This window comes from Lithobates pipiens, unplaced genomic scaffold, assembly GCF_037356315.1.
Source record: "Lithobates pipiens isolate NorthernLeopardFrog02 unplaced genomic scaffold, aLitPip1_a1.2 Scaffold_25, whole genome shotgun sequence".
NCBI classification, from domain to species: Eukaryota; Metazoa; Chordata; class Amphibia; order Anura; family Ranidae; genus Lithobates; species Lithobates pipiens.
In genome coordinates this window covers 165,084,160-165,106,051 of record NW_027507787.1, presented here as the reverse complement: position 1 = coordinate 165,106,051, position 21,892 = coordinate 165,084,160, and the positions used below count along the sequence as shown (strand labels likewise).

Genomic DNA, 21,892 nt, shown 5'->3' with positions numbered 1-21,892 from the left:
TTTGAGTTCACTTCTCACTACCTATTACAGTTTTGAAGGCCATAAAATGCCAAGATGGCACAAAACCCCCACAAATGACCCCATTTTAGAAAGTAGACACCCCAAGCTATTTGCTGAGAGGCATGTTGAGTCCATGGAATATTTTATATTTTGCCACAAGTTGCGGGAAAATTACAAACTTTTTTTTTTTTCACAAAGTTGTCACTAAATGATATATTGCTCACGCATGCCATGGGCATATGTAAAATGACACCCCAAAATAAATTCTGCTGCTTCTCCTGAGTACGGGGATACCACATATGTGGGACTTTTTGGGAGCCTAGCCGCGTACGGGGCCCCGAAAACCAAGCACCGCCTTCAGGCTTTCTAAGGGCGTTACAGTTTTGAAGGCCATAAAATGCCAAGATGGCACAAACCCCCCCCAAATGACCCCATTTTGGAAAGTAGACACCCCTAAATTTAGGGGTACACTAGTGAGACTAGGTAATAAATGGCGGGTGCCCTGAAACTATAAAAAAAATAACTAACCAACCAGCGTCACCTGTAACAGTTATATGGTGATCACTGGTGAAAGGGTTAACTAGGGGGCAATCAGGGGGCTTTATGCGGTAGTATATGGGGGTCCCTGGCGCTATAAAAAGCTGCGGCGAACCTAAATACCTACCTGCCTAACTAGCGTCACCTGTGACACTAATACAGTGATCAGAAAAACGATCGCTTATTAGGCTGGGTTCACACTGGAGCGATGCGGGAACGCCACGAATCCGCGGCGGGTTCCCGCATCGCATGCCTCCCGGCGGCAGTTCACACTGCCCTATGCGAACTGCTGGGAGTGTCAGTGAAATGTTAATGACACCCCCAGATCAGTTCGCATATCGCAGTGCGATCTGCAAACTCGGATCGCATGGTGTGAACACCCATGCGATCCGATTCTGCTGCGGACCAAAAAAAGGGTCCCGTGCGAGTTTGCGGCGGGTGCGACACGAATTCAGCCATACTATCTGTATGGCTGAACTCGAATCGCACAGAGATCGGATGTGATTTGCACTGCAGTGCGGTGCGAATCACATCCGTTCTCAAACCGCTGCAATGTGAACCCAGCCTTAGTGACACTGGCGACGGGGGGTGATCACGGGGTTAAACCTTTATTGGGGGGGGTTAGGGGGGTACCTTAGAACTAAAGGGGGCTAACCCTAACTGCCCTAACAGTTATTACAGTCACAAATGACACCAATGCAAAAAAAAAAAAAAAAAAGCAATTGGTGTCACTGTGACTGGGGGGGGCAGGGGTAATTGGGGGGGTGATCGGGGGGTAAAGGGGGGGTGTGAGTGTGCCTGGCATGTTCTACTGTATGTGTGGTGTGTTGGTGCAACTCACCGATGCTCTCTCCTCGGTGCCGGAACGAAAAATACCGACACGGAGGAGAGAATACATCACTTCCTCTCCTGTGTTTACATTACAGGAGAGGAAGTGATGTCACGGAGGATTTCCATTCGTCGAGAGCGATCGCGAGGGGGTGGCCATGAATGAATGGCCGCCCCCTCATCCCGGATCGCTCTCGAAGGAATGCCGACCGCCGCAGGCACCGGGGGGGGGGCCCGATCGGGGCCCCCCACCCGCGGGCAGGCAGGGACTTATCTATACGCCCATATGCCTGCCCGTGCCATTCTGCCGACGTATATCGTCGTGCGGCGGTCGGCAAGTGGTTAAAAAATGAAATAAAAAATGGTGTCACTTTTATTCCTATTACAAGAAATGTACACATCCCTTGTAATAGAAAAAAGCATGACAGGTCCTCTTAAATATGAGATCTGGGGTCAAAAAGACCTCAGATCTCATATCTGGACTGAAATGCAAAAAAAAAAAAAAAGGAAGACGTATGGGCGGAAGTGACGTTTTGACGTCGCTTCCGCCCTGCTTTGGTATAGCGATGGGTGGGGGCCATCATCTCCTCACTTGTCTCCATACCTAGCAAGGTGACAGACGTAATCGCCTCACTACGGCTGCGGTAAGCGGCGGAGGGCACCGGATCGCGGCAGGAGGAGGGGGGGCCCCCTCTTCCGCCACCGATAAAAGTGATCTCGATGCAAATCTGACGCAAAGACCACTTTTATCTTGTAGCCGACCGCCGGCCGAACACGGGGATACCCGGGTTATGGCAGCTAGCTGCTGCCATAACAATGATATCCATCCCCAAAGTAGGGACAGACATTGGCGTGCGACGGTCGGCAAATGGTTAAAAGCTAAAAAAAAAAAAAAGGGAAGAAGAGACATTCTGCCTTAACCCTTTTTTGGACCGCCCCACACAAATATACTGCAACAGGGCATTTCTCCTGCACAAAAGCACAAAATCACATACCTGTATGTGATTTTCTGCACTGGGTCTGATTGGACACAGCGGGAACGGCGGACCCAATGTTGTTCTCTGGAGAGCCAAAACGTCAGTCTTCCTATGTAAACAAGGCAGACCGCCGTTCTGTGAGAGGAGAAGATGGAGATCTTATGTGTTTCTGGTGAGCAGAAACACACGGATCCGTTTTCCCCCAGTCAAAACATCTCCCACATTTAGGGCCGGTTCACACTGCTGCGGTGCGAATCCAATAAGGGTTCCTGCATCGCATGTTACCCGCCGTAGGTTCACACTGCCCTATGTGGGCATCAATAGAAAGTTAACGACACCTCCAGATCAGTTCCCATATAGCAGTGCGAACTGTCAATTTGGACAGGAATTGGATCGCATGGCTGTGAACACCCATGTGATCCGATTCTGGTGCGGACCAAAACAAATGTCCTGCACGAGTTTCGTCCAAATCCGATGTGAATTTAGGCATACAATCTGTATGGCTGAATTCGCATCGCAGACATTGCATGTGATTTGCACAGCTATGCGGTTCTAATCACATGCAATGTCCAACATCACAGCAGTGTGAACTTGTCCTTAGAAAAGCACTCCCTAGGAGCACATTTAACCCTTTGATCACCCCTGATGTTAGCCCTTCCCTGCCAGTCTCATTAATACAGTGACAGTGCATTTATTTAAGCACTGATCACTGTATTAGTGTCACTGGTCCCCAAAAAGTGTCAGATTTGTACGCCGCAATGTCAAAAAAAAATAAAAATAAATAAAAGTTCCATAAATATATCCCATAGTTTATAGACACTAGAAAATATGTAGCAGAATACATACTGGCCTAAATAGATTTTTTACATTTGAATTGGATATGTATATGTAGCGGAAAACAAACACACAAAATGCAGGAGGTGATCAAATACTACCAAAAGAAAGCTCTATTTTTTGGAAAAAAAAGGACAAATTTAGTACAGCGTCGCACAACTGCGCAATTGTCAGTTAACGTAGTGCCATATCGCAAAAAGTGGCCTGGTCATGAAGAGGGGGGGGGGGGTAAACCTTCTGGGGCCAAAGCGGTTATAGCGGAGTTCCACCCAAAAGTGGAACTTGCGCTTATATGGATTATATGGGGGGGGTAGAACAGGTACCAGTTTTTCTTTTTTTTACAGATACCCTGTCCCCACTTTCGGGAGACCAGACCACCGCGAGTTTCGTCAGCAGCTCGGGCCCCCTCCTCCCTCCCCTTCTGCCATGCCAGTGAGAGAGCGCAGCGTGCACCATAGTGACACTGTACTACTCTGGGGGAGCGGGGTCAGGAATTTTATTTTACACTGTTATCGCTTATACAGTGATGATCACTTTATAATCAATAGTTTTAGCGGTCAGGTATCATGTCATCGCTGTAGGCCAATCACAGATCACAACCAAAGGCAAGCTGTTCATGAATGAAAAGCCATTGATGACAGTTTGGTCATAGTGATCACATGATAACAATGTAAACAATCATAGCAGTCACCTGATACCCGGTAACTTGTTACCGGTAATTATAACCTGCTGTGTCACAGGGGTGGCGAGCCTCATGTCCCTAACTCAGTACAAGCCTGGATGACATACAGGTACATGATCCAGCCTGCCCCACCTATAAGTTAAAGAAGATGTTCACACCAGAATGTTGTCCCGGAGGGAGCGTTTCCAGCACCACATTGGAACCCCCTGCCCTTGCCAGACGTGTGCTGGTGTCTATTAATGTTAAAGCGGAGGTCCACCCTAAAGTGGACCTTCCGCTCATTGGAATCCTCCCCCCCCCTCTGGCGCCACAATTGGCACCTTTCAGGGGGGAGGGGGGTGCAGGTACCTGTACAGTACAGGTATCGGCACCCACTTCCGGCATAGCTATCTGCGGAAAGGGGCGTAGATTCTGCAGAATCTGCGCCCCTTTCCGAAAGTCCCCCACTGCCTGCTGGGAAACACACAGATCCCAGAGGCAGCGGGACCATCCTTATTGCGCAGCGCGACTCGCGCATGCGCAGTAGGGAACCGGGAAATGAAGCCGAAAGGCTCCACTTCCTGATTCCCACACCAAAGATGGCGGCGGCAGCACCCGAGAGACGATCGAGAGATCGGCTTCGGGTGCCGACATCGCGGGCGCGCTGGGCGGGTAAGTGTCCTTATTTTAAAAGTCAGCAGCTGCAGTATTTGTAGCTGCTGGCTTTAAAAAAAAAAAAAAAAAAAAAAACGGCGGAACTCCTGGCGGACTCCAGCTTTAATGCCACCCCCCAGCTGTGGACCAGATCACGTATATATAACCCCCCGGGCAGAAATGTGCGTTTCACCTTCCTTCGTCCCAGCGAATCCTGTTCCTGTGAACAAGGCGGCGCTGTATTCTCACGAGAATACAGTGGCACTCATGTGACCAGGCACGTCCGCCTCTCTCATCAGCTCCCCCCCTCAGCCTCGCCAGCTGCTGCCTTGAGGCAAGTTCTCCCACTTACAAAGATGAGAGGCCTGTAATTGTCATCATAGGTATACAACTATGAGAGACAATCACATTGTCTGATTTTATGGTGGAAAATAAGTATTTAAAAAGGTTTTTATTTTTATAAGGGGTCCGGCGCCACTGTTAATTGGCTCCAGTGGAGTGTGTACATAAAATGAGAGTACACGCACGCCACTGGCCTACACAAACCCACAGTGATTGTCAGGTAGATAGCAAATCCTATTCAAAGGAGTGTATATATAAGTTACAGAGGAGAAGGAAAAAAGAGGGGGGGTGTATACAAACCAACCCCCAAGCTAACCTCTACTATTATAAGAAGATTAACTCTACCACCAATAATTTGCACCCGTCCCTATAGCCAGCCAGTAGGGTACCACAAATGCTAGCTATGCGTACACTCTCTGGACACATGCATGAGCATCAGAAGTTACTACTAAAGTCCATAACTTTAGTAGTAACTTCTGATGCTCATGCATGTGTCCAGAGAGTGTACGCATAGCTAGCATTTGTGGTACCCTACTGGCTGGCTATAGGGACGGGTGCAAATTATTGGTGGTAGAGTTAATCTTCTTATAATAGTAGAGGTTAGCTTGAGGGTTGGTTTGTATACACCCCCCCTCTTTTTCCTTCTCCTCTGTAACTTATATATACACTCCTTTGAATAGGATTTGATATCTACCTGACAATCACTGTGGGTTTGTGTAGGCCAGTGGCGTGCGTGTACTCTCATTTTATGTACACACTCCACTGGAGCCAATTAACAGTGGCGCCGGACCCCTTATAAAAATAAAAACCTTTTTGATACTGATCGCACCCTTAGGGGCTGAGATTTTTAGGGGTGGCGACACTGGTTGCGTGTCCTTCCATCTACGCCTGTATCTCATTATAGCCTCTGCAGCGCGGCCTGGGATCTGTTAGATCTGAGTATTTTTTTCAAAAATAAGTATTTGGTCACCTACAAACAAGCAAGATTTATGGCTCTCACAGACCTGTATCTTCTTTAAGAGGCTCCTCTGTCCTCCACTCATTACCTGTATTAATGGCACCTGTTTGAACTTGTTATCAGTATAAAAGACACTTGTCTACAACCTCAAAGTGTCACACTCAAAAATCCACTATGGTGAAGACCAAAGAGCTGTCGAAGGACACCAGAAACAAAATTGTAGACCTTCTCCAGGCTGGGAAGACTGAATCTGCAATAGGCAAGCAGCTTGGTGTGAAGAAATCAACTGTGGGAGCAAGAATTAAAAAATGGAAGACATACAAGACCACTGATAATCTCCCTCGATCTGGGGCTCCACACAAGATCTCACCCTGTGGGGTCAAAATTATCACAAGAACGGTGAGCAAAAATCCCAGAACCACACGGGGGACCTAGTGAATGACCTGCGGAGAGCTGGAATATCCCTGGGGGGAGGGGGAAATAGTGCCCCATTGGTGTTCCTATTACTTTAAATAAACGAAAAAAAATTGCATACTACGTTTTATTTATTAATTATTTTATCCGATTAATCAAAACAATAAATCGGCCACCTAATCGATTATGAAAATAATCATTAGTTGCAGCCCCACTTCCAAGGCAAAACTTTTCTTAACAGAAAACAATAAGGACACAAAAAAAACTTCAGTAAGCAAACAAGTTGTGACTTTATTAAGCTATCTTGCATGAAAATTGTATATTTTTTTATACGTTATCCCCAGCATAATCCACTTCCAATAATGTAACAAACAAGTCGTAGAACAAAATAAACATCAAAAATATAAATCTATTTTTCCATGTTGGCAATGGGCTATTCCCCTATTTTCCCAGCATGCTTCTGTTGTACTGAAGGAAACCGTTCCCTCTGGTCCAATGGATAGAGTTAAATAGAGCTTGTAACGTCTTTTGGGTCAGCTGCAGAAAGAAATTTCAATAAAATACATAAAATCCCTTCTGTTGTACTCTGAATAAATGCAATACAACAAAGAGATATATATATATATATATATACACATATACACACACACACATACACACACACACACACACACACACACACATTTTTTTTTTGGTCAGAAAAATTATGGAATAATGCATAATTTATGTATACACAGGCAGGCACAGCTTCAGGCTCCACATGTTTTTTCAGGCTATGCTTAGCTGCTTTTTTTTACTTTTTATTGAAAGAGGTACATGACAATGACAGTTGTCAAATGCACTCAACATGATCGAACAAAACAGTGCAGTACATCTTACAGTGCAAAAAATGTCAATGTCTTTACAAATACACTGCATTTCTCAGCATATTGATCCCGATACACGTTATAGAAAACACCATAGAAACACTAAAGTACAATAGCTATTTCTCAAATCTTTTAGTGATATAGTTACGTGTTGGTCACATTAAGAGCAGAAGAACACCAAGCATCCCACACATTATTATACTTAGTTGGGCAACCCCTGTGTTCAAACAGTTTTTCATAGGGTAATACCCGATTCACTAACCAAAGCCATGTATGTAGGGATGGAGGTGTGGGCTGGATCGACTTAAGTGCTACAGCTTTACGGGCCATAAATAATGTCTCCAGTAGCATGGTCCTAATATGTCTTGTCAATCGCTCCTTGTCCAAAACCCTCAGCAAACACACCAGTGGGGTACATGGAACAGGAATTGATAAGATCGCAGACTGCTTAGCTGCTTTGCTCAGAAAAGACTGTTTACAAAGCTCAATAACTCAAGCCCAAGTTAACTTACAGAAGGAAGTTACAAGAGAGATTCATTCCCTGACTTCTCTGTTCAGACAGGGTGTATGGAGTTTCAATGAGAAGGAGAGAGTCTGAAGACAAACTGCTTCAACATATTTAAACTCAGAAACAAAAATGTAATATTTCAGCTTACCAGTCCTGGGTTATGGTGCCTGCATGGATTTCTCCTACTTTTATTTTCATCTGGTGATCCTGCCAGTGACACATTTCCTGTCTTAGGGCGACAATGCTCACGGACTCTATTGTATCTACAGAGTAGCAGCATTGCTACCCTATGGTTTTGACAGGAACCCACTCCCACGTCTGGCTCAGATTGCCACAGCAGTCAGAGCCAGGAGTTCGGCCCTCCTCCTTTCCCTGCAGTCTCCTGGGATACATCACAGGTCCCAGAAGACTATGGGACTATTCTCAAGGCGCAGCACTGCTCGTGCATGCTCAGTAAGAAATCAGCTGCGGAGCCGCAAGGCTTCACTGCCTACTTCCCTTACTTTAGATGACGGCACCTGCAACCTGAAGCCAATTGTAGAATCGGCTGAGGTAAGGTCATTGCTGGATCCCTGGTAAGGTAACTGTTCTTATAATACAAGTAAGCAGCTACAGTATATTTGTAGCGGTTTTTTTTTCTCAACATTTGAACAACATTTGGCAAACCACATAAAAACAGCCTTTCGTTAAAGTCCAGTCTAGTAGATGGAAGTCTCAGCAAGGCAAGGTGCCAGAGTCCAGTCCAAAGGAGGGTCACATTGCTGGTAGCTGAATATGCCTGGAAAAGCTGATAGAAGACCAGAGGGCGCCAACCTAAGTGCAGTATTGGAAGTGAAATGAACACCACATTAAACTAGCAACTCACATGAGAAGAAATAAAAAGCACGTGTCATCAATAGTGGTAGGTCTGTTGCATAGCCTTATCCACGTCGGAAGTTCGCAATCAGCCCTGTGGACCTCCCTGGACAATAATAATAATAAATTAAAAAGGCCCTCCCGAAGGAGGTTTGTGTTATAGGATTGCTGTTGGCCGACTCACCTAACTAAAGCGTGGGTGATATAACCAAGACACTGGTGCCTTGCCTTGCTGAGACCTCCATCTGACTGGCTGGCCTTTGACAATAAGCACATTATACATGTTTCTATGCAAGTTGCCAATTGTTATTCTCCACAATAAACCTTTAATATCTACTACACTTAGATTGCACCCTCTACGGTTCTCATCATCCATGGCAAACAGAAGGTCCACATTTTTGCCAGCTCCCTGCCCCCCCTTCCATAAGTGGCTATAAAAATTAATTTGTAATTAAACCATTTGTGCCCCCCAAAAATAGAGAGAATGGTAAGCAGGAGCGCTTCTGCTAGATGGGACCTTCAGGTGCTGTTATACATTCAAGGTCATCCAGGATAGCAAGCTGACAGGCACTCAAGCAGCACTTACAGGAGAGAAGCAGACTCTGCATAGACAAAGAAAGATATGCAGAGAAAGGCGCTTCTAAAGCCTCGTACACACATTTGGATTTTCCGCAGACAAAGCATCAGACTTTTGTCTGAAGGGCGTGTGCCGTGAACTTGGCTTGCATACAAATGGTGCACAATTGTGTTCGCCAACAAACACGAGCGTAGTGACGTACTACAAGCCAATAAAGAGAAAGTTCAATTGTCAGGCGCCACCCTTTGGGCTCCTGCTAATTTCATGTTTGTAGAAGTTTGGAGAGTGTTGATTCGCACGTTTCATTTTGTGCTTTTCAGTTTGTTTCTGAATGGCCGTTTGTCAACCAGACATGTTGCGGAATCGGAGGAGATAACGTGTTATTATTGGCCTTGGAGTTATTGCTTTGACTCAAGTCCAGTCCAGAAACAGGAGGGGGGAGGAAGATTTCTTGGACCAAAAAATTGGTTGCTTTTTAATCGTGACCAATTATGTCATATGCCTTTGCTGCGGGAGCTCCAGGAGAATAATCCAGATGATTTTCGGAATTATCATCGGATGGCGGACCCCTGCTTTCACCAACTCTTGGCATTGGTGACCCCCTATATTAAGAAGCAGGACACATGCATGAGGCTTTTATTTTATTTTTTGGTTGACGAATGGATTGGATTTTGTATATTTTTAGATGCATAGAACGCACTTTTTGGTAAAGTTGTATTGGCAGATAACATGTCTATTTTTTTTTTCTATTTTTTAATGCACAATAAAAACAATTGTGTAGCACTTGGCTATGTGTTTTACATCAAAATGACAATTTGGGAGTAGGCAGTTACAATTAAAAAAAAATACAATGTAAAATTGACAAGGGACCACCAACGTAGTTGTATCTTCGACAATGGCGGCACGTGCACTGTGGGCGCTAACCCCCCCCCATCCATGCCCCTTTCAGGACGCCAGATGCATGGATTCCTATGGTGAGGGTGGTACTTTTTGAAGCCCCTTATTAGAGCCCAACCTCTAATAGGCTTCAAAATAGGGATGGCTCAGTGCGCAGAAAGTGTGCCCTGATCCCATCCAATTGTGTGATGATAGCGAATGAATTTTTCGCTATTTTCATACCAACCTTCCTCCCTGCCAATCAAGAAGGGGGGGTGGGTTGCTGTCAGTGGGCACAGTGGCGGCATATACTGGGCACAAGTAACTGCATTTGACGGGGCACAAGTGGCTGCGTACGATGGGCACAGTGAGGCTGCAATTGATGTGGGGGGTTTCAATATTTTTTCAGTTTGTTTGCGCCCCAAGCATAATAATATTATTCTTGAGAACACTAGAAAATAAAAGCCTTTTAAAATACGTTTGGCATAACTTCATCAGTATCACCAGCAAAGCAGCTTCATTATTATCCCATTAAAGAAGAAAAGAATGTGCGCTGCATTTTGAGATTACATCATTTGTCGCGTCACGAATGTTAATTCTCCATTACGGATGGTAGTTTACAAGACCGATTGCTTCTGGCTCGTCCTTGCTTTCGAGCATGCGTGTTTGTACTTTGAACTTTGGTCTGACGGACTTGTGTACACACGATCAGAAGATCTGACAACAGATCACTGTCCGCAGAAATTTATTAGCTCGCCATCCAACATTTGTCCACGGAAAAGCTTTTTAGTATTCTCCGAAACATGTCACCACCCCCATGCTGATGTCACTTCCGTCCCCTGTGTTCCACGGTGGTTCTGGAAGTGCAGCAGCCATCTTGCTTCTCCAGACCCTTTGTTCCTGCAGCTGCTGTCTAACACAGTGACAGGGAAGACCATCTCGGGGGGAGTTCATATATTTACTCTAATTCTGAAAGTATTTTTAATCGTTGCTTTTTAATATAAAAGTGCTGACATACTGCACTTAGAAGCGCCTTTCTCTGCATATCTTTGACCCCCCCAAAATAAGCCAACCTCAGTCCCGGCCTCCATCACTTCTGGATGGTATGGGCAGCATCACCGTGCCTTCTGGCAGAGCTGGAAACACAAGAATTCCAGCTCTGGTGGGCAACGTCACCTGTGCCTCCCAGAAGCATCAAAAGCCAAAAAAGTAGACCTTCCATCTGCCCTGCAGCTTCTTCCTCCATCACAGTCACTTTCTCAGTCATGTGAGAGTAACGGATGGGAGGCAACATTTTTAACAACAATGTCCTTTTCAGGTCAAATGCAGACAATTCTACACTCTTCAGAAAATTAGACTAACTCACGGTCAGCGCTCTCAGCCATTTCACTGGTGGAGGTCTCAGCGGTTGGTGCAGGTTCCTGATGATGCTGCGATATGTGGGGTGCAGGCTGCGGGCAATTGGGCTGGTCAGGAATACCACACGTTTCAACCACCTGGGGATTAGAGCACTGGAATGGAGCACCTTGTACATACATGTCGTTCCATGGAGAAGACTGATAGACCGGACCACCTGTGGAAATGTGAAAGAGACTGTTCATTTATCTCAGATGGGCATTTCATTTTCAGTTTGTCCAACATGGTTACACCCAGGGCCACTGATAGGGGGTACTACTGGTCCTCCTGTACAGGGCCCAGGCCGCATCAGTTCAACAGGGGGACCTGGGCAGCATCAGGAATCGGATCATGGACAGGAGGGGCTGACTGGTGGGGGGGGGGGGGGGGGTTTACAGGAACTGATTGCCTGTATGGCTCTCTCTGCAGCAGCTGAATGCCAGCTTCAGCTCCTTCCCCTCGCCAGCTTTAAGCAGCTGTGGGGGAGGGGGGGGGGGGGGGGGGGAGTTGGACTGCAGGAGATCTGCCCCCACCACACTGATCATCTCTCCTGTGAATAATCTTCTTCCCCCTGCTGTTGGTCCCCCCATGTGCTCCTCTGGCAATGCTGAAAGCTTCTTCCTCCGAGTGCTGCGGCAAGGGTATGGGGGGATTGCTTCAGGATGGAGAGCGGGTCAGGTGGGCTGTACAGGGCCCTGTGATTTCCAACAGCAGCCCTGGTTACACCATAGGATTTGTATATGTTCCTCTACCTGCCAAGCACAACAGGTCGAATAATTTTTGGTGCACCATGCTGCAACCGCAGTGATGTGTAAAAATATGGCCACTGTTAAGTTGCAGGTGGTCAGGGGATGGTAAAACTAAAGTTCAACTGACTGCTTTTACCAGCCCTTGGTCACCTGTGTAAGCAAGAGGACACTTGTTATGAATAGGTAATGGATCCTGAGTACTGTATAATATAAAAAAAACGAACTAAATAAACAAATGATAGCCCCTTTATTCTTTAAGCACATCATAGAGTGCACTTTATGGTTCATTGAACGTTTTTAGCAGTTTCCCAATCTCCAGTGGCCACTTTAGACAGATAAATCCTGCATCCATGTTCCATTTAACCCAATAAGTAATGAAACCCATGGTTCTTGGTCTTTAAACATCATAAACTTCAAGGAGTATCTACAGGAGTCTTAATAGCATTATTAAAATCCTTTAGGACAGGAGGTTAGATCTGCTCTGCAAGCCAGCCCCCACCCCATACACAGATTATGTGAGTTCAAGCTCAGTCATGCATTTCCAAAATTGCCCATAATGATTGGCTGTCAATGGCAAGTGCTGGGGTAAACACTTTAAACAAATAGTCTACTGGGGAAAATTTATTTTATTGGGCTCAATGTATTATGCTAAAAAACTGCAGAGGGTTTAATACTACTTTAAGGCACCAAAGGCTGCAAGTCTTTCAAAATTTACATAGGTTTTACCTAAATATGTTCCTAGAGATCTGGTGGAGTTTGCATGTTCACCCTGTGCCCAAGTGGGATGCCTTTGGGTACTCTGGTTTTATTCCACACTCCACATGCTGGTAGGTTAATTGGCCCTAGTATGTAATGCATGGGAGTTAGGGACCTTAGATTGTAAGCTTCTTGAGGGAAGGGACTGATGTGAATATACATAATATATGTAAACCACTGTGTAAACTGATGGCACTATACAAATACCTAAAATAAATAAATAAACTCCACAATTTTTTCCTTTATTGAATTTATCTCTTACCTGAATGGAGAAGAAAATACAAATCTTCTACTGCATACCATAGCAAGGACTTCTTTTAAAAGCCACTAACCATACCTGTGCCTTGTTGAAGAACAATGTGTCCCCCTGGTCGACCCTGCAGGAATGTTCCTGAGGTTCCATAGGCTAGCACTCCTGTGTTATTGGCTGGAACAGCAAGGAAGGTTGCGTCTTCTGGAGAGGTTGGGGTAAGGCTGTTTACTGGCACTCTCTGGTATTGTGTATATTGGAACATTTGGTAGTGTCCCATTTGGTTATTCTGGTGATAATAGTGCGGTCCATATCTCATAGGTGGCCCCATTGTCTCTGCCATTGGGGATCTGAAAGAAGAAGCAGTGATAAGAACTTTATCAAGTATGAAATACCTAAACTCATTCACTATATTGATACATTACATGGCTAAATGTTAGTGAACACCTGACCATTACACCTACAGTATACGAGCTTGTTGGACATCACATTTTGAAACCATGAGCATTCATGTGGAGTTGGCCCCATGCATGGCTATAAAGGCCTCAACTCTTCTAGGAAGGTTTCCACAATGTTTAGCAGTGAGTCTGCCAAAAGAACATTTTTATAAGGTTAGGTACACTGCTTGGACAAGAAGACTGGGCTCACAATATCGGCATTCGTATTCATCCCAAAAGTGTTCAGTAGAGTTGAGGTCAGGGTACTGCATAGGCTATTGAAGTTGCTCCACAACAAACTGGTCAAACCATGTTATTATAGAGCTGCAAACAGAAAACTGTCTTCCCCAAACTCTCTCCACAAGGTTGGAAGGACTTTTTTTTTTGATGGACTCATGGTATACCCTGTAATGGATACTTGCAATGGGCTTCCTCTCTCCTCATTTGATCTTTGATTTATTTTATGTTGTGGAAAATTTCGGAAGTAGATAGGAAAGCTCAGCATCCCACACTGGGCAGGAAGAGAGTTAGTAATTATTGCAGGGAGCCTTCACAAAGAAAGCTATAAGACATGGGGGGGGGGGGTTGATTTACTAAAGGCAAATCCACTTTGCACTACAAGTGCAGTCACTGTAGATCTGAGGGGAAATCTGAAATGAGGGGAAGCTCTGTGGATTTTATCATCCAATCATGTGCAAGAAAAAATGCTGTCTTATTTTCCTTGCATGTCCCTCAAATCCACAGCAACTGCACTTCCAAGTGCACTTGTCATGCAAAGTGGATTTGCCTTTAGTAAATAACCCCCAAGAAGCCAACAGGGTAGCCCACCAAGCTTTACCTGTGGTACAATACACTATATGATCAAAAGTGTGACCATCACACCTATATGAGTTTGTTGGACATTTCATTCCAAAACAATATGAATTAATATGGGAGTTGGCTCCTTTGTGGCTATAGCAGCCTCCACTCTTCTGCAGGGTTTTCCACAAGCTTTTGGAGGGTGCCTGGTGGAATGTGAGCCCATTCAGCCAAAAGAAGTAAAATCAAAATAGGTAATTTCAGTACAGGAAAGGAGCCTGTGCAACTGTGCAAGACTCAAGGGAAGGCTGGAATGCGCCTTTAAGCACATTAAGGTGACCAATAGAGCAAGCAGTTCTATTTCATGAATTTAAGGGTGTAGGCGCTGGCATCTCTAGTAAGGGGAACAAAGTGAAGCCTTGGGGCTTAACAGCCTGTTTCTTACTGTGCATGCATGAGTCACATTGCGCCTTGTGAATGGTCCTATAGAATTCTGGGACCTGTGATGTGTCCCAGAAGACGGGTGGGGGGGGCAGAACTTCCGGTTCAGATTGCCGCGGCGATCTGAGCCAGAAGTAGGAGTGGGTACCTGTCAACCAGGTACCCGCTATCCCTTCCCCCCCCAAAAAAGGGCCAAATGTGGCAGTGGAGGGGATGAGGGTGAAAACAAGTGGAGCTTCCCCTTTTGGGAGGAGCTAAGCTTTAACGAAAAACTTGCAGATTTAAAAATATTGCCAATGGCGTTTAAAATATCAATATATTTTTATATAAACTTTTTTTTTTTTTTAAATCAGCACAAGGAACATTTAATAACAGGTGTTCCTTGTGCTAGTGCTAGATGTCCAAGTTCAAATCTTCTTTCCCCCAACTTTCCCTCTCCCTAGTATTGGCAATCTTTTGGTGCTGTAAGAGTTAATACAGCCGCTTGACTCTGTCACAGAAACTCACCAAGAGTGCTGACTATGCCCATTCCTTCTCCATTCATAGAAGGTGCACTATATAGCTACCACCATCGAAAAGCGCTCTATGAATGGAGAAGGTGAACCTTTCATTCATCTGCCTATCCTCCATTCAGAAAGCGCTTTTCACAGAACAGCTTCTATGAATGGAAGAGGAAGACAAAGGGCATGCACGGTTAGTACAAGTACCTATAACAGGTCCAGAGGCTTGCATTAACCCCCACAGCACTGGAAGATTTCCACTGTGGGGGGTATGGGAGAGGAAGGAGGATTAAAGATTTCAACCACCCCTTGCGCTATAAAAAAAAAAAAAAAAAAAAAAAAAAAAAAAAAAAAAAAAAAAAGGACATACCGGTATATATATATATGTGTATTAGGCTTTAATACTGCAAATCAAAGAGCCAATAAGATTTCATCTTACTGAAGCCTGGTCAGTGAAAGCAATCTCAGTGTTCTGTACCGATAAAGAAAGGCATAGACAGAAAGACATACATACTCCTGAATATTATAAGAAAAGATATCGCCATCAGTAGACGGAGATGGGGTACAGGAACTCTCTGGCGTATCCAGCATAAGAGGAACCATGTGATTGCTGGGGTTAAAGGTCATGGACATAGGCAGGCCAACACGCCGCAGTGGAGGAGGGCTATGGAACGTGGGAGGATATTCCTGGGATGTCGGCAGACAGATGGCTTCAGGTGACCCTAAACTGGACACTGGGGGAAAAAAAAAAAAAAAAAAACCATAATCAAAATCAAGCTTAAACATTTTTAGATATTGGTCAAGGCAACATCAGGTTCCGTGTATATAATGTATCTGCAGAGAAGGGGGCAGTGTTTTCTTTATACCCCTAAAATTACAATAATAATTGATGAACCCCATGATTTTTTGGACTTTTTGGGTTGATTTACTAAAGGCAAAAAAATAGAAACACCACACAGCCATTTTGATTATACATGATTGGATGGTGGAGGTGAGTAGAGCTTTACCATATATACCAGTGATGGCGAACCTTGGCACCCCAGATGTTTTGGAACTATATTTCCCATGATGCTCAGCTACACTGCAGAGTACATGAGCATCATGGGAAATGTAGTTACAAAACATCTGGGGTGCCAAGGTTCGCCATCACTGATATATACCATCCTCTGGAGCAACTGCACAGTCTGTTTGCCTTTAGTAAATCAACCCCAATAAGTCATATTCTAGTTGTTTCAAGTGGTTGTGTGACCAGGTCAGTGATAGATCAGGGCTGTGTGTGCCAAAAATGAATAGCAGATTGTCACTTCTGTTGCTCACCCATACTGGTTTTCATCACTTCCATTGCTCCCCCCTATTGGTTTACCACACTATGAACTGTGGGCAGCACTATTGCCATGGATAGTAGTCATTCATATGAATCCTTGAAGGTTTGCTATGGAAAGCATGGTAGCGTGCAAAAAGCCCAGTAGCTGTGCACATGCAAGTTTGACAATGGCACCCATGCATGCAAGGTAGTCGGTGAGCATTGTGACCCTTGAACAGGAAGTGAGAGTAAAAGTGTGCAATTTAACCACTTCAATACTGGGCATTTTCACCCCCTTCCTGGCCAGGCCAATTTTGAGCTTTCAGCGCTGTTGCATTTTGAACAACAATTGCACGGTCATGCAACACTGTATCCAAATTAAATTTCAATAATTTTCTTGGGACAGATAGAGATTCCTTTTAGTGCCATTTAATCACCTTTTGCTAAACAAAAAATATTTTTTTTTTCTCCCTCAAAAATTTTGTTTTACCTACGTTTTGTTATAAAATTTTGCAAACAAGTCATTTTTCTTCTTCACTGATGAGGCTGCACTGATGGGGCACTGATGAGGCACGGAGCGGCAGTTATGGGGCTGCACTAATGATCAGGGCTCTAATGATCAGTGTCCTGATTATCAGTGTAAAAATACCCCATTAGCCTTGCCACTAATCAGCAATCCTTTCCTCACACAGTGACAGAATGTGAGGAAAGGAATGTCAATAATTGCCAAGCTTGTTTACATGTGATCAGCTGCGACTGGGCACAGCTGATCACATTGTAAAAGGCCGCTGGTATTGACCCTTTACTTCGATCTGTGATCAGCTGTGTCCAAAGTGCACAGCAGTCACAGACTGCACTAGATGTGTTCCCAGTGGGAGGAGTATTCTGGGAGGGGGACATGCATGGACGCCCTCCCAAAACAAGAGAGCCATGCTATAGCTGTCTATGGTACAGTATTGAAGTGGTTAAATAAATAAAAAAATAAAAAAGAAGAATCAAATTGTCTGTTGCAGCACTCATTTCTTGATTTACTTACACTTTAAGACTTTTTATACCTTACTGACTGCATGCTTCCTTTAGGTCTGTGGTTCATATTAGTAGTGTAGGCCAGGGTCACATTGACAGCCCAGGAGCCTCTACTAAAAAATATAAAAACATTTCTCAAGCCCAAATTCAGGCATGGTTTATTTCTTTATTTTTGAAACAGAAGACCCAGCTAGGGTATACAATGAAAAAGCCATTCTGGCTGCAGTATTCAAGCGCCAATCCAGCTCTGTCTCCCACTGTAATCCCATTCCACCACAAGATGTCCTCAGTTATCCTTGCTGGTTTTATTCAAACAACGGATCCTGGGCTTTAAAGTTTATTCTGCCTATATTTTGGCTTCCTTAGTTCCTCCACAAAACCCCATCCCATCAACTTGCGAATGAAAGTTTTGAAAAAAAAAAAAAAAAAAAAAAAAAAAAAAACCTACTGCTTTCATTACATACCCTATTTTAGACCCAGCGATGGCATCAGTCAGAGAAGCCAGCAGGGTGCTGTACATACTGTAGCAACCTGAAAACATCACAGCCCCCTGCCTCAAGGCTCCTCACAAAATTCTTCTGTCCAGATTCAAGCAATGGACTGGTTCTTGAGAGGAGTTATACAAATAAAATAAAACTGGAGTTAGTACTCACCGGTAACTCCTTTTCCAGTGGTCTTCCAGGACAGCCCCTGAGAGATGGAGTCCCTCCCATCGTTACCGGAAACACATTGCCAATCAGTTCAAAAGGCGGACCTTCAGGTCCCTGGTCAGTAGTTTACCAAGAACCGAAGGATGGAACTGTAAGAAACAACAACATAACCACAACAAACAATATCATTATTGTATTAAGCTTGTGAAAAAATAAACGGTGGGATCGTGCTGTCCTGGAAGACCACTGGAAAAAAGGAGTTACCGGTGAGTACCAACTCCAGTTTTCCCCAGTTGTCTTCCAGGACAGCCCCTGAGAGGATCCCCAAGTACTCACCAGATTAGGGCTGGACCACGGCCTGGAGGACTTTCCTCCCAAAAGCCTGATCCTGACTGGACATTAGATCCAGTCGATAATGTTTTGTAAAGGTAGAAAAAGCTTGACCACGTAGCTGCCTTACAAATTTGCTCCGGCGTAGCACCAGCCCTTTCTGCCCAGGAAGCCACCAATGCCCTTGTGGAATGGGCCCTAACACCCCCAGGAGGGTCTTTGTTCATTGCTCTATAACCCTCTGTAATAGCTAACCTGATCCACCTAGCTATGGTGGCTTTTGAGGCCTTCTGTCCCTTGCGTTGACCTGACTTGTTACCTTAAGGTATTCTAAAATACAACGTTTAACATACAACAAATGAAAAGTTTCCTCCTTCTTATTTGACGCATTCTGACAGAAAGGAGGAAGGACGATGTCCTGCGACCTGTGAAATTTAGATGCCACTTTTGGCAAGAACCCAGGGTCTGTTTTTAGAATCACTCTATCTTCCAAGATCTGTAGGAACGGTTCTCTTATAGAAAAAGCTTGCATCTCACTAACCCTGCGGGCTGAAGTGATTGCTACCAACAGGACTGTCTTGAACGTGACCAATCTTAGCGAGCACTCTGATATAGGTTCAAAAGGAGATCCTAAGAATGCTTTCAGAACGACAGCTAAATCCCAGGAAGGAGTCTGGTTGACTCTGACTGGCTTACATCTAGAGATTGCTTTACAAAATCTAGAAATGAAAGGATCTTCCTGCAACCATCTTTCTAAGTATACACTTAAGGCAGCGATCTGAACCTTGATAGTACTAGGAGTTAACCCCTTGTCTACCCCCTCTTGTAAGAATTGAAGGATATCAGCTATGTGCATGCCCTTCCTCCCACAATTGTCCAACCAACTATTGAATTTTCTCCAAACTTTCCTATATATAGCCCTGGTAGTTGGTTTTCTACTCTGTAACAGGGTCTGGATCACCTTATCCGACAGACCCTTCCTTCTCAAGATTTCTTCCTCAGTAACCACGCCGAGAGGCTCAACAAGGTTACCTGAGGGTGAAAAAGAGGTCCCTGCGACAGGAAACCTCGTCTGCAGGGAAGTCTCAACGGAGGCTGGTCCGACAGCTGTAGCAGCGTTGTAAACCATGGCCTTTTAGGCCAATATGGTTCCACAAGGATTAAGCAAGTCTCCTCCGCAAGGAACTTTGCTAGAACCCTCGGGATAAGGTGGAGAGGTGGAAACGCATATGCCAGGCTGAAAGACCATGGAGTTTGTAACGCATCTACTGCCAAGGGATGATCCCCTGGGCATAGAGAGCAAACATTTTGGACTTTTGCATTCGACCTGTTTGCAAAAAGATCCACTACTGGCCTTCCCCAGTGAGTTACTATCAGATTGAAAACTTCTGGATGTAGCGACCATTCTTGATTCAAAACTTGTTGTCGACTCAAGAAGTCCGCAGTGCAGTTCATCTCCCCCTTCAAATGAATCGCAGAAATGGATTTTAGATTGGACTCTGCCCACTCAAAAATGTGTCTGGCCACTGATATCAAACGAGGACTTCTGGTACCTCCTTGTTTGTTTAGATATGCTACAGCCGTCATATTGTCTGAGCGGACCTGTAGATGATGACCCTGTAGAAAAGTTTGGAAGGCCAACATAGCCCTGAGGATTGCCGCTAACTCCTTCCAATTGGAGGAGAGGAGCCTCTCCTCCTGAGTCCACTGGCCCTGGGCCCAGTCTGAGTTGAGATGAGCTCCCCAACCCCAACTGCTCGCATCTGTGGTCAGAGTAGAGGTGATAGGCAAGACCCCGAGAACCCCCTTGTTTAGGTTCCCTGCGTCCTTCCACCACCAGAGGGACTGCTTTATTCTTCTGGGAATTGATACCTCTTCCTCCAACTCCTTGCCCTTCAAGTGATCTAGCAAGAAACCCTGGAGGTCTCTTTGATGGATCCTGGCCCATTGCACAGCTGGAATGGCTGCCGTCATGAGGCCTAGCACTGACATGATCTCTCTTACTGTGCACTTGGAAGAGGTTTGGAGGAAAGAGATTCTGCGCCACAGGTTCAAAATCTTTTCCTCCGGCAGAACTATCGTTTGCTCCACTGAGCTGACCTTGTAGCCTAGGTATAGGATTTCCTGAGTAGGAACAGTCTTGGACTTTTCCTGATTGATAATCCATCCCAGCTGTCCTAGACTGAGCTGTCTTAACTGTAAGTCCTGAGAGAGCTTTTTCTCAGAGTGGGCCGTCAGTAATAAGTCATCTATATATGGAATGATCGAGACCGACTGAAGCCTTAACGGAACTAGTGCTTCCCCGAGAACTTTGGTGAAGATTCTCGGGGAGGCTGACAGTCCGAATGGAAGAGCTCTGCACTGAAAATGATAAATCTTTGCATCTATCTGAATAGCCATGCGAAGAAATTTCTGGCATTCCTTCCTTATAGGTATATGCAGATAGGCGTCCCTTAAATCCAGGATAGCCATAAATACCCCCCCTTGGAGGAGATTCCTTATTGAATAGATCGACTCCATCCGAAACTACTTGTACCGGATGGAGAGATTCAGAGGGCGGAGGTTCATAATCAGTCTGAACTTCCCGGACGGCTTTTTTACCACAAATATATGAGAGTAAATTTCCCCCATCAACAAAGGTAAAGCCCTGGCCTTCTCTGAATGGCTCGGGAGCTTTGTTACAAGAAATTTTGAGGGTGGGCAGCTGTGAAACTCTAGAGCATACCCTCTCTTTATTATGTTTAAAACAAACTTGTTTGAGGTTATCTTCTCCCATTGCGGAAGAAAGCTCGATACCCTTCCCCCCACAGGGAGCCTGACATCACTGGGGCTTAGGGGCCTGACTGGGGCGGCTAAAAAGTAAGCCCCCTTTTCCCTTCCCTTTTTGACCTGTCCAGTGCTTTTTAGGCTTGAACTCCTCCCCTTTGGTGGGTTCCTTAAAGGGACGAAAAAATTTTCTTTGAAAATTTTTCTTTTTGATGGGAAAAGTCTTCTTCCTGTCTGCCGTCCTTTCTAAGGCGGTATCTAATTCAGGGCCAAAGACCAAATCCCCTGTAAACGGGACACTACATAAGCGAGATTTGGATGCTGTGTCACCACCCCATGTCTTCATCCATACCGATCTTCTAGCTGCCACTGAAAGTGCGGCTGTTTTAGCTGTAAATTTCACTGAATCAGTGGAGGCATCAGAGATGAAACTCGTGGCCTTAAAGAGCATAGGAAAGGGCTTTAATAGCTCAGCCCTAGGAGTGCCTGCTTTTAGAAGCTCTTGCAGCTGTAATAGCCAGAACTCCAAATTTCTAGCCACACAAGGTGTGGCTAGAGCCGGTTTTAACCCGGCCATGGAGGCATCCCAGGCCCTCTTTAGGAC

General features: G+C 45.1%; 1 protein-coding gene across 1 annotated transcript in view; it reads right to left on the bottom strand.

Annotated features, from left to right (window-relative positions):
- Positions 1 to 6,476: 6,476 nt before the first annotated feature.
- Positions 6,477 to 21,892, bottom strand: part of NOBOX (NOBOX oogenesis homeobox) — a 41,200-nt gene continuing 25,784 nt past the window's right edge. The window contains exons 6-9 of the mRNA XM_077455092.1: positions 15,728 to 15,947; positions 13,125 to 13,387; positions 11,254 to 11,460; positions 6,477 to 6,742 (exon numbers count right to left, since the gene is read on the bottom strand). Of these exons, the coding sequence (XP_077311218.1) occupies positions 6,711 to 6,742; positions 11,254 to 11,460; positions 13,125 to 13,387; positions 15,728 to 15,947 (722 nt within the window). The 3' untranslated portion in view covers positions 6,477 to 6,710. The remainder of the gene's footprint in view (positions 6,743 to 11,253; positions 11,461 to 13,124; positions 13,388 to 15,727; positions 15,948 to 21,892) is intronic.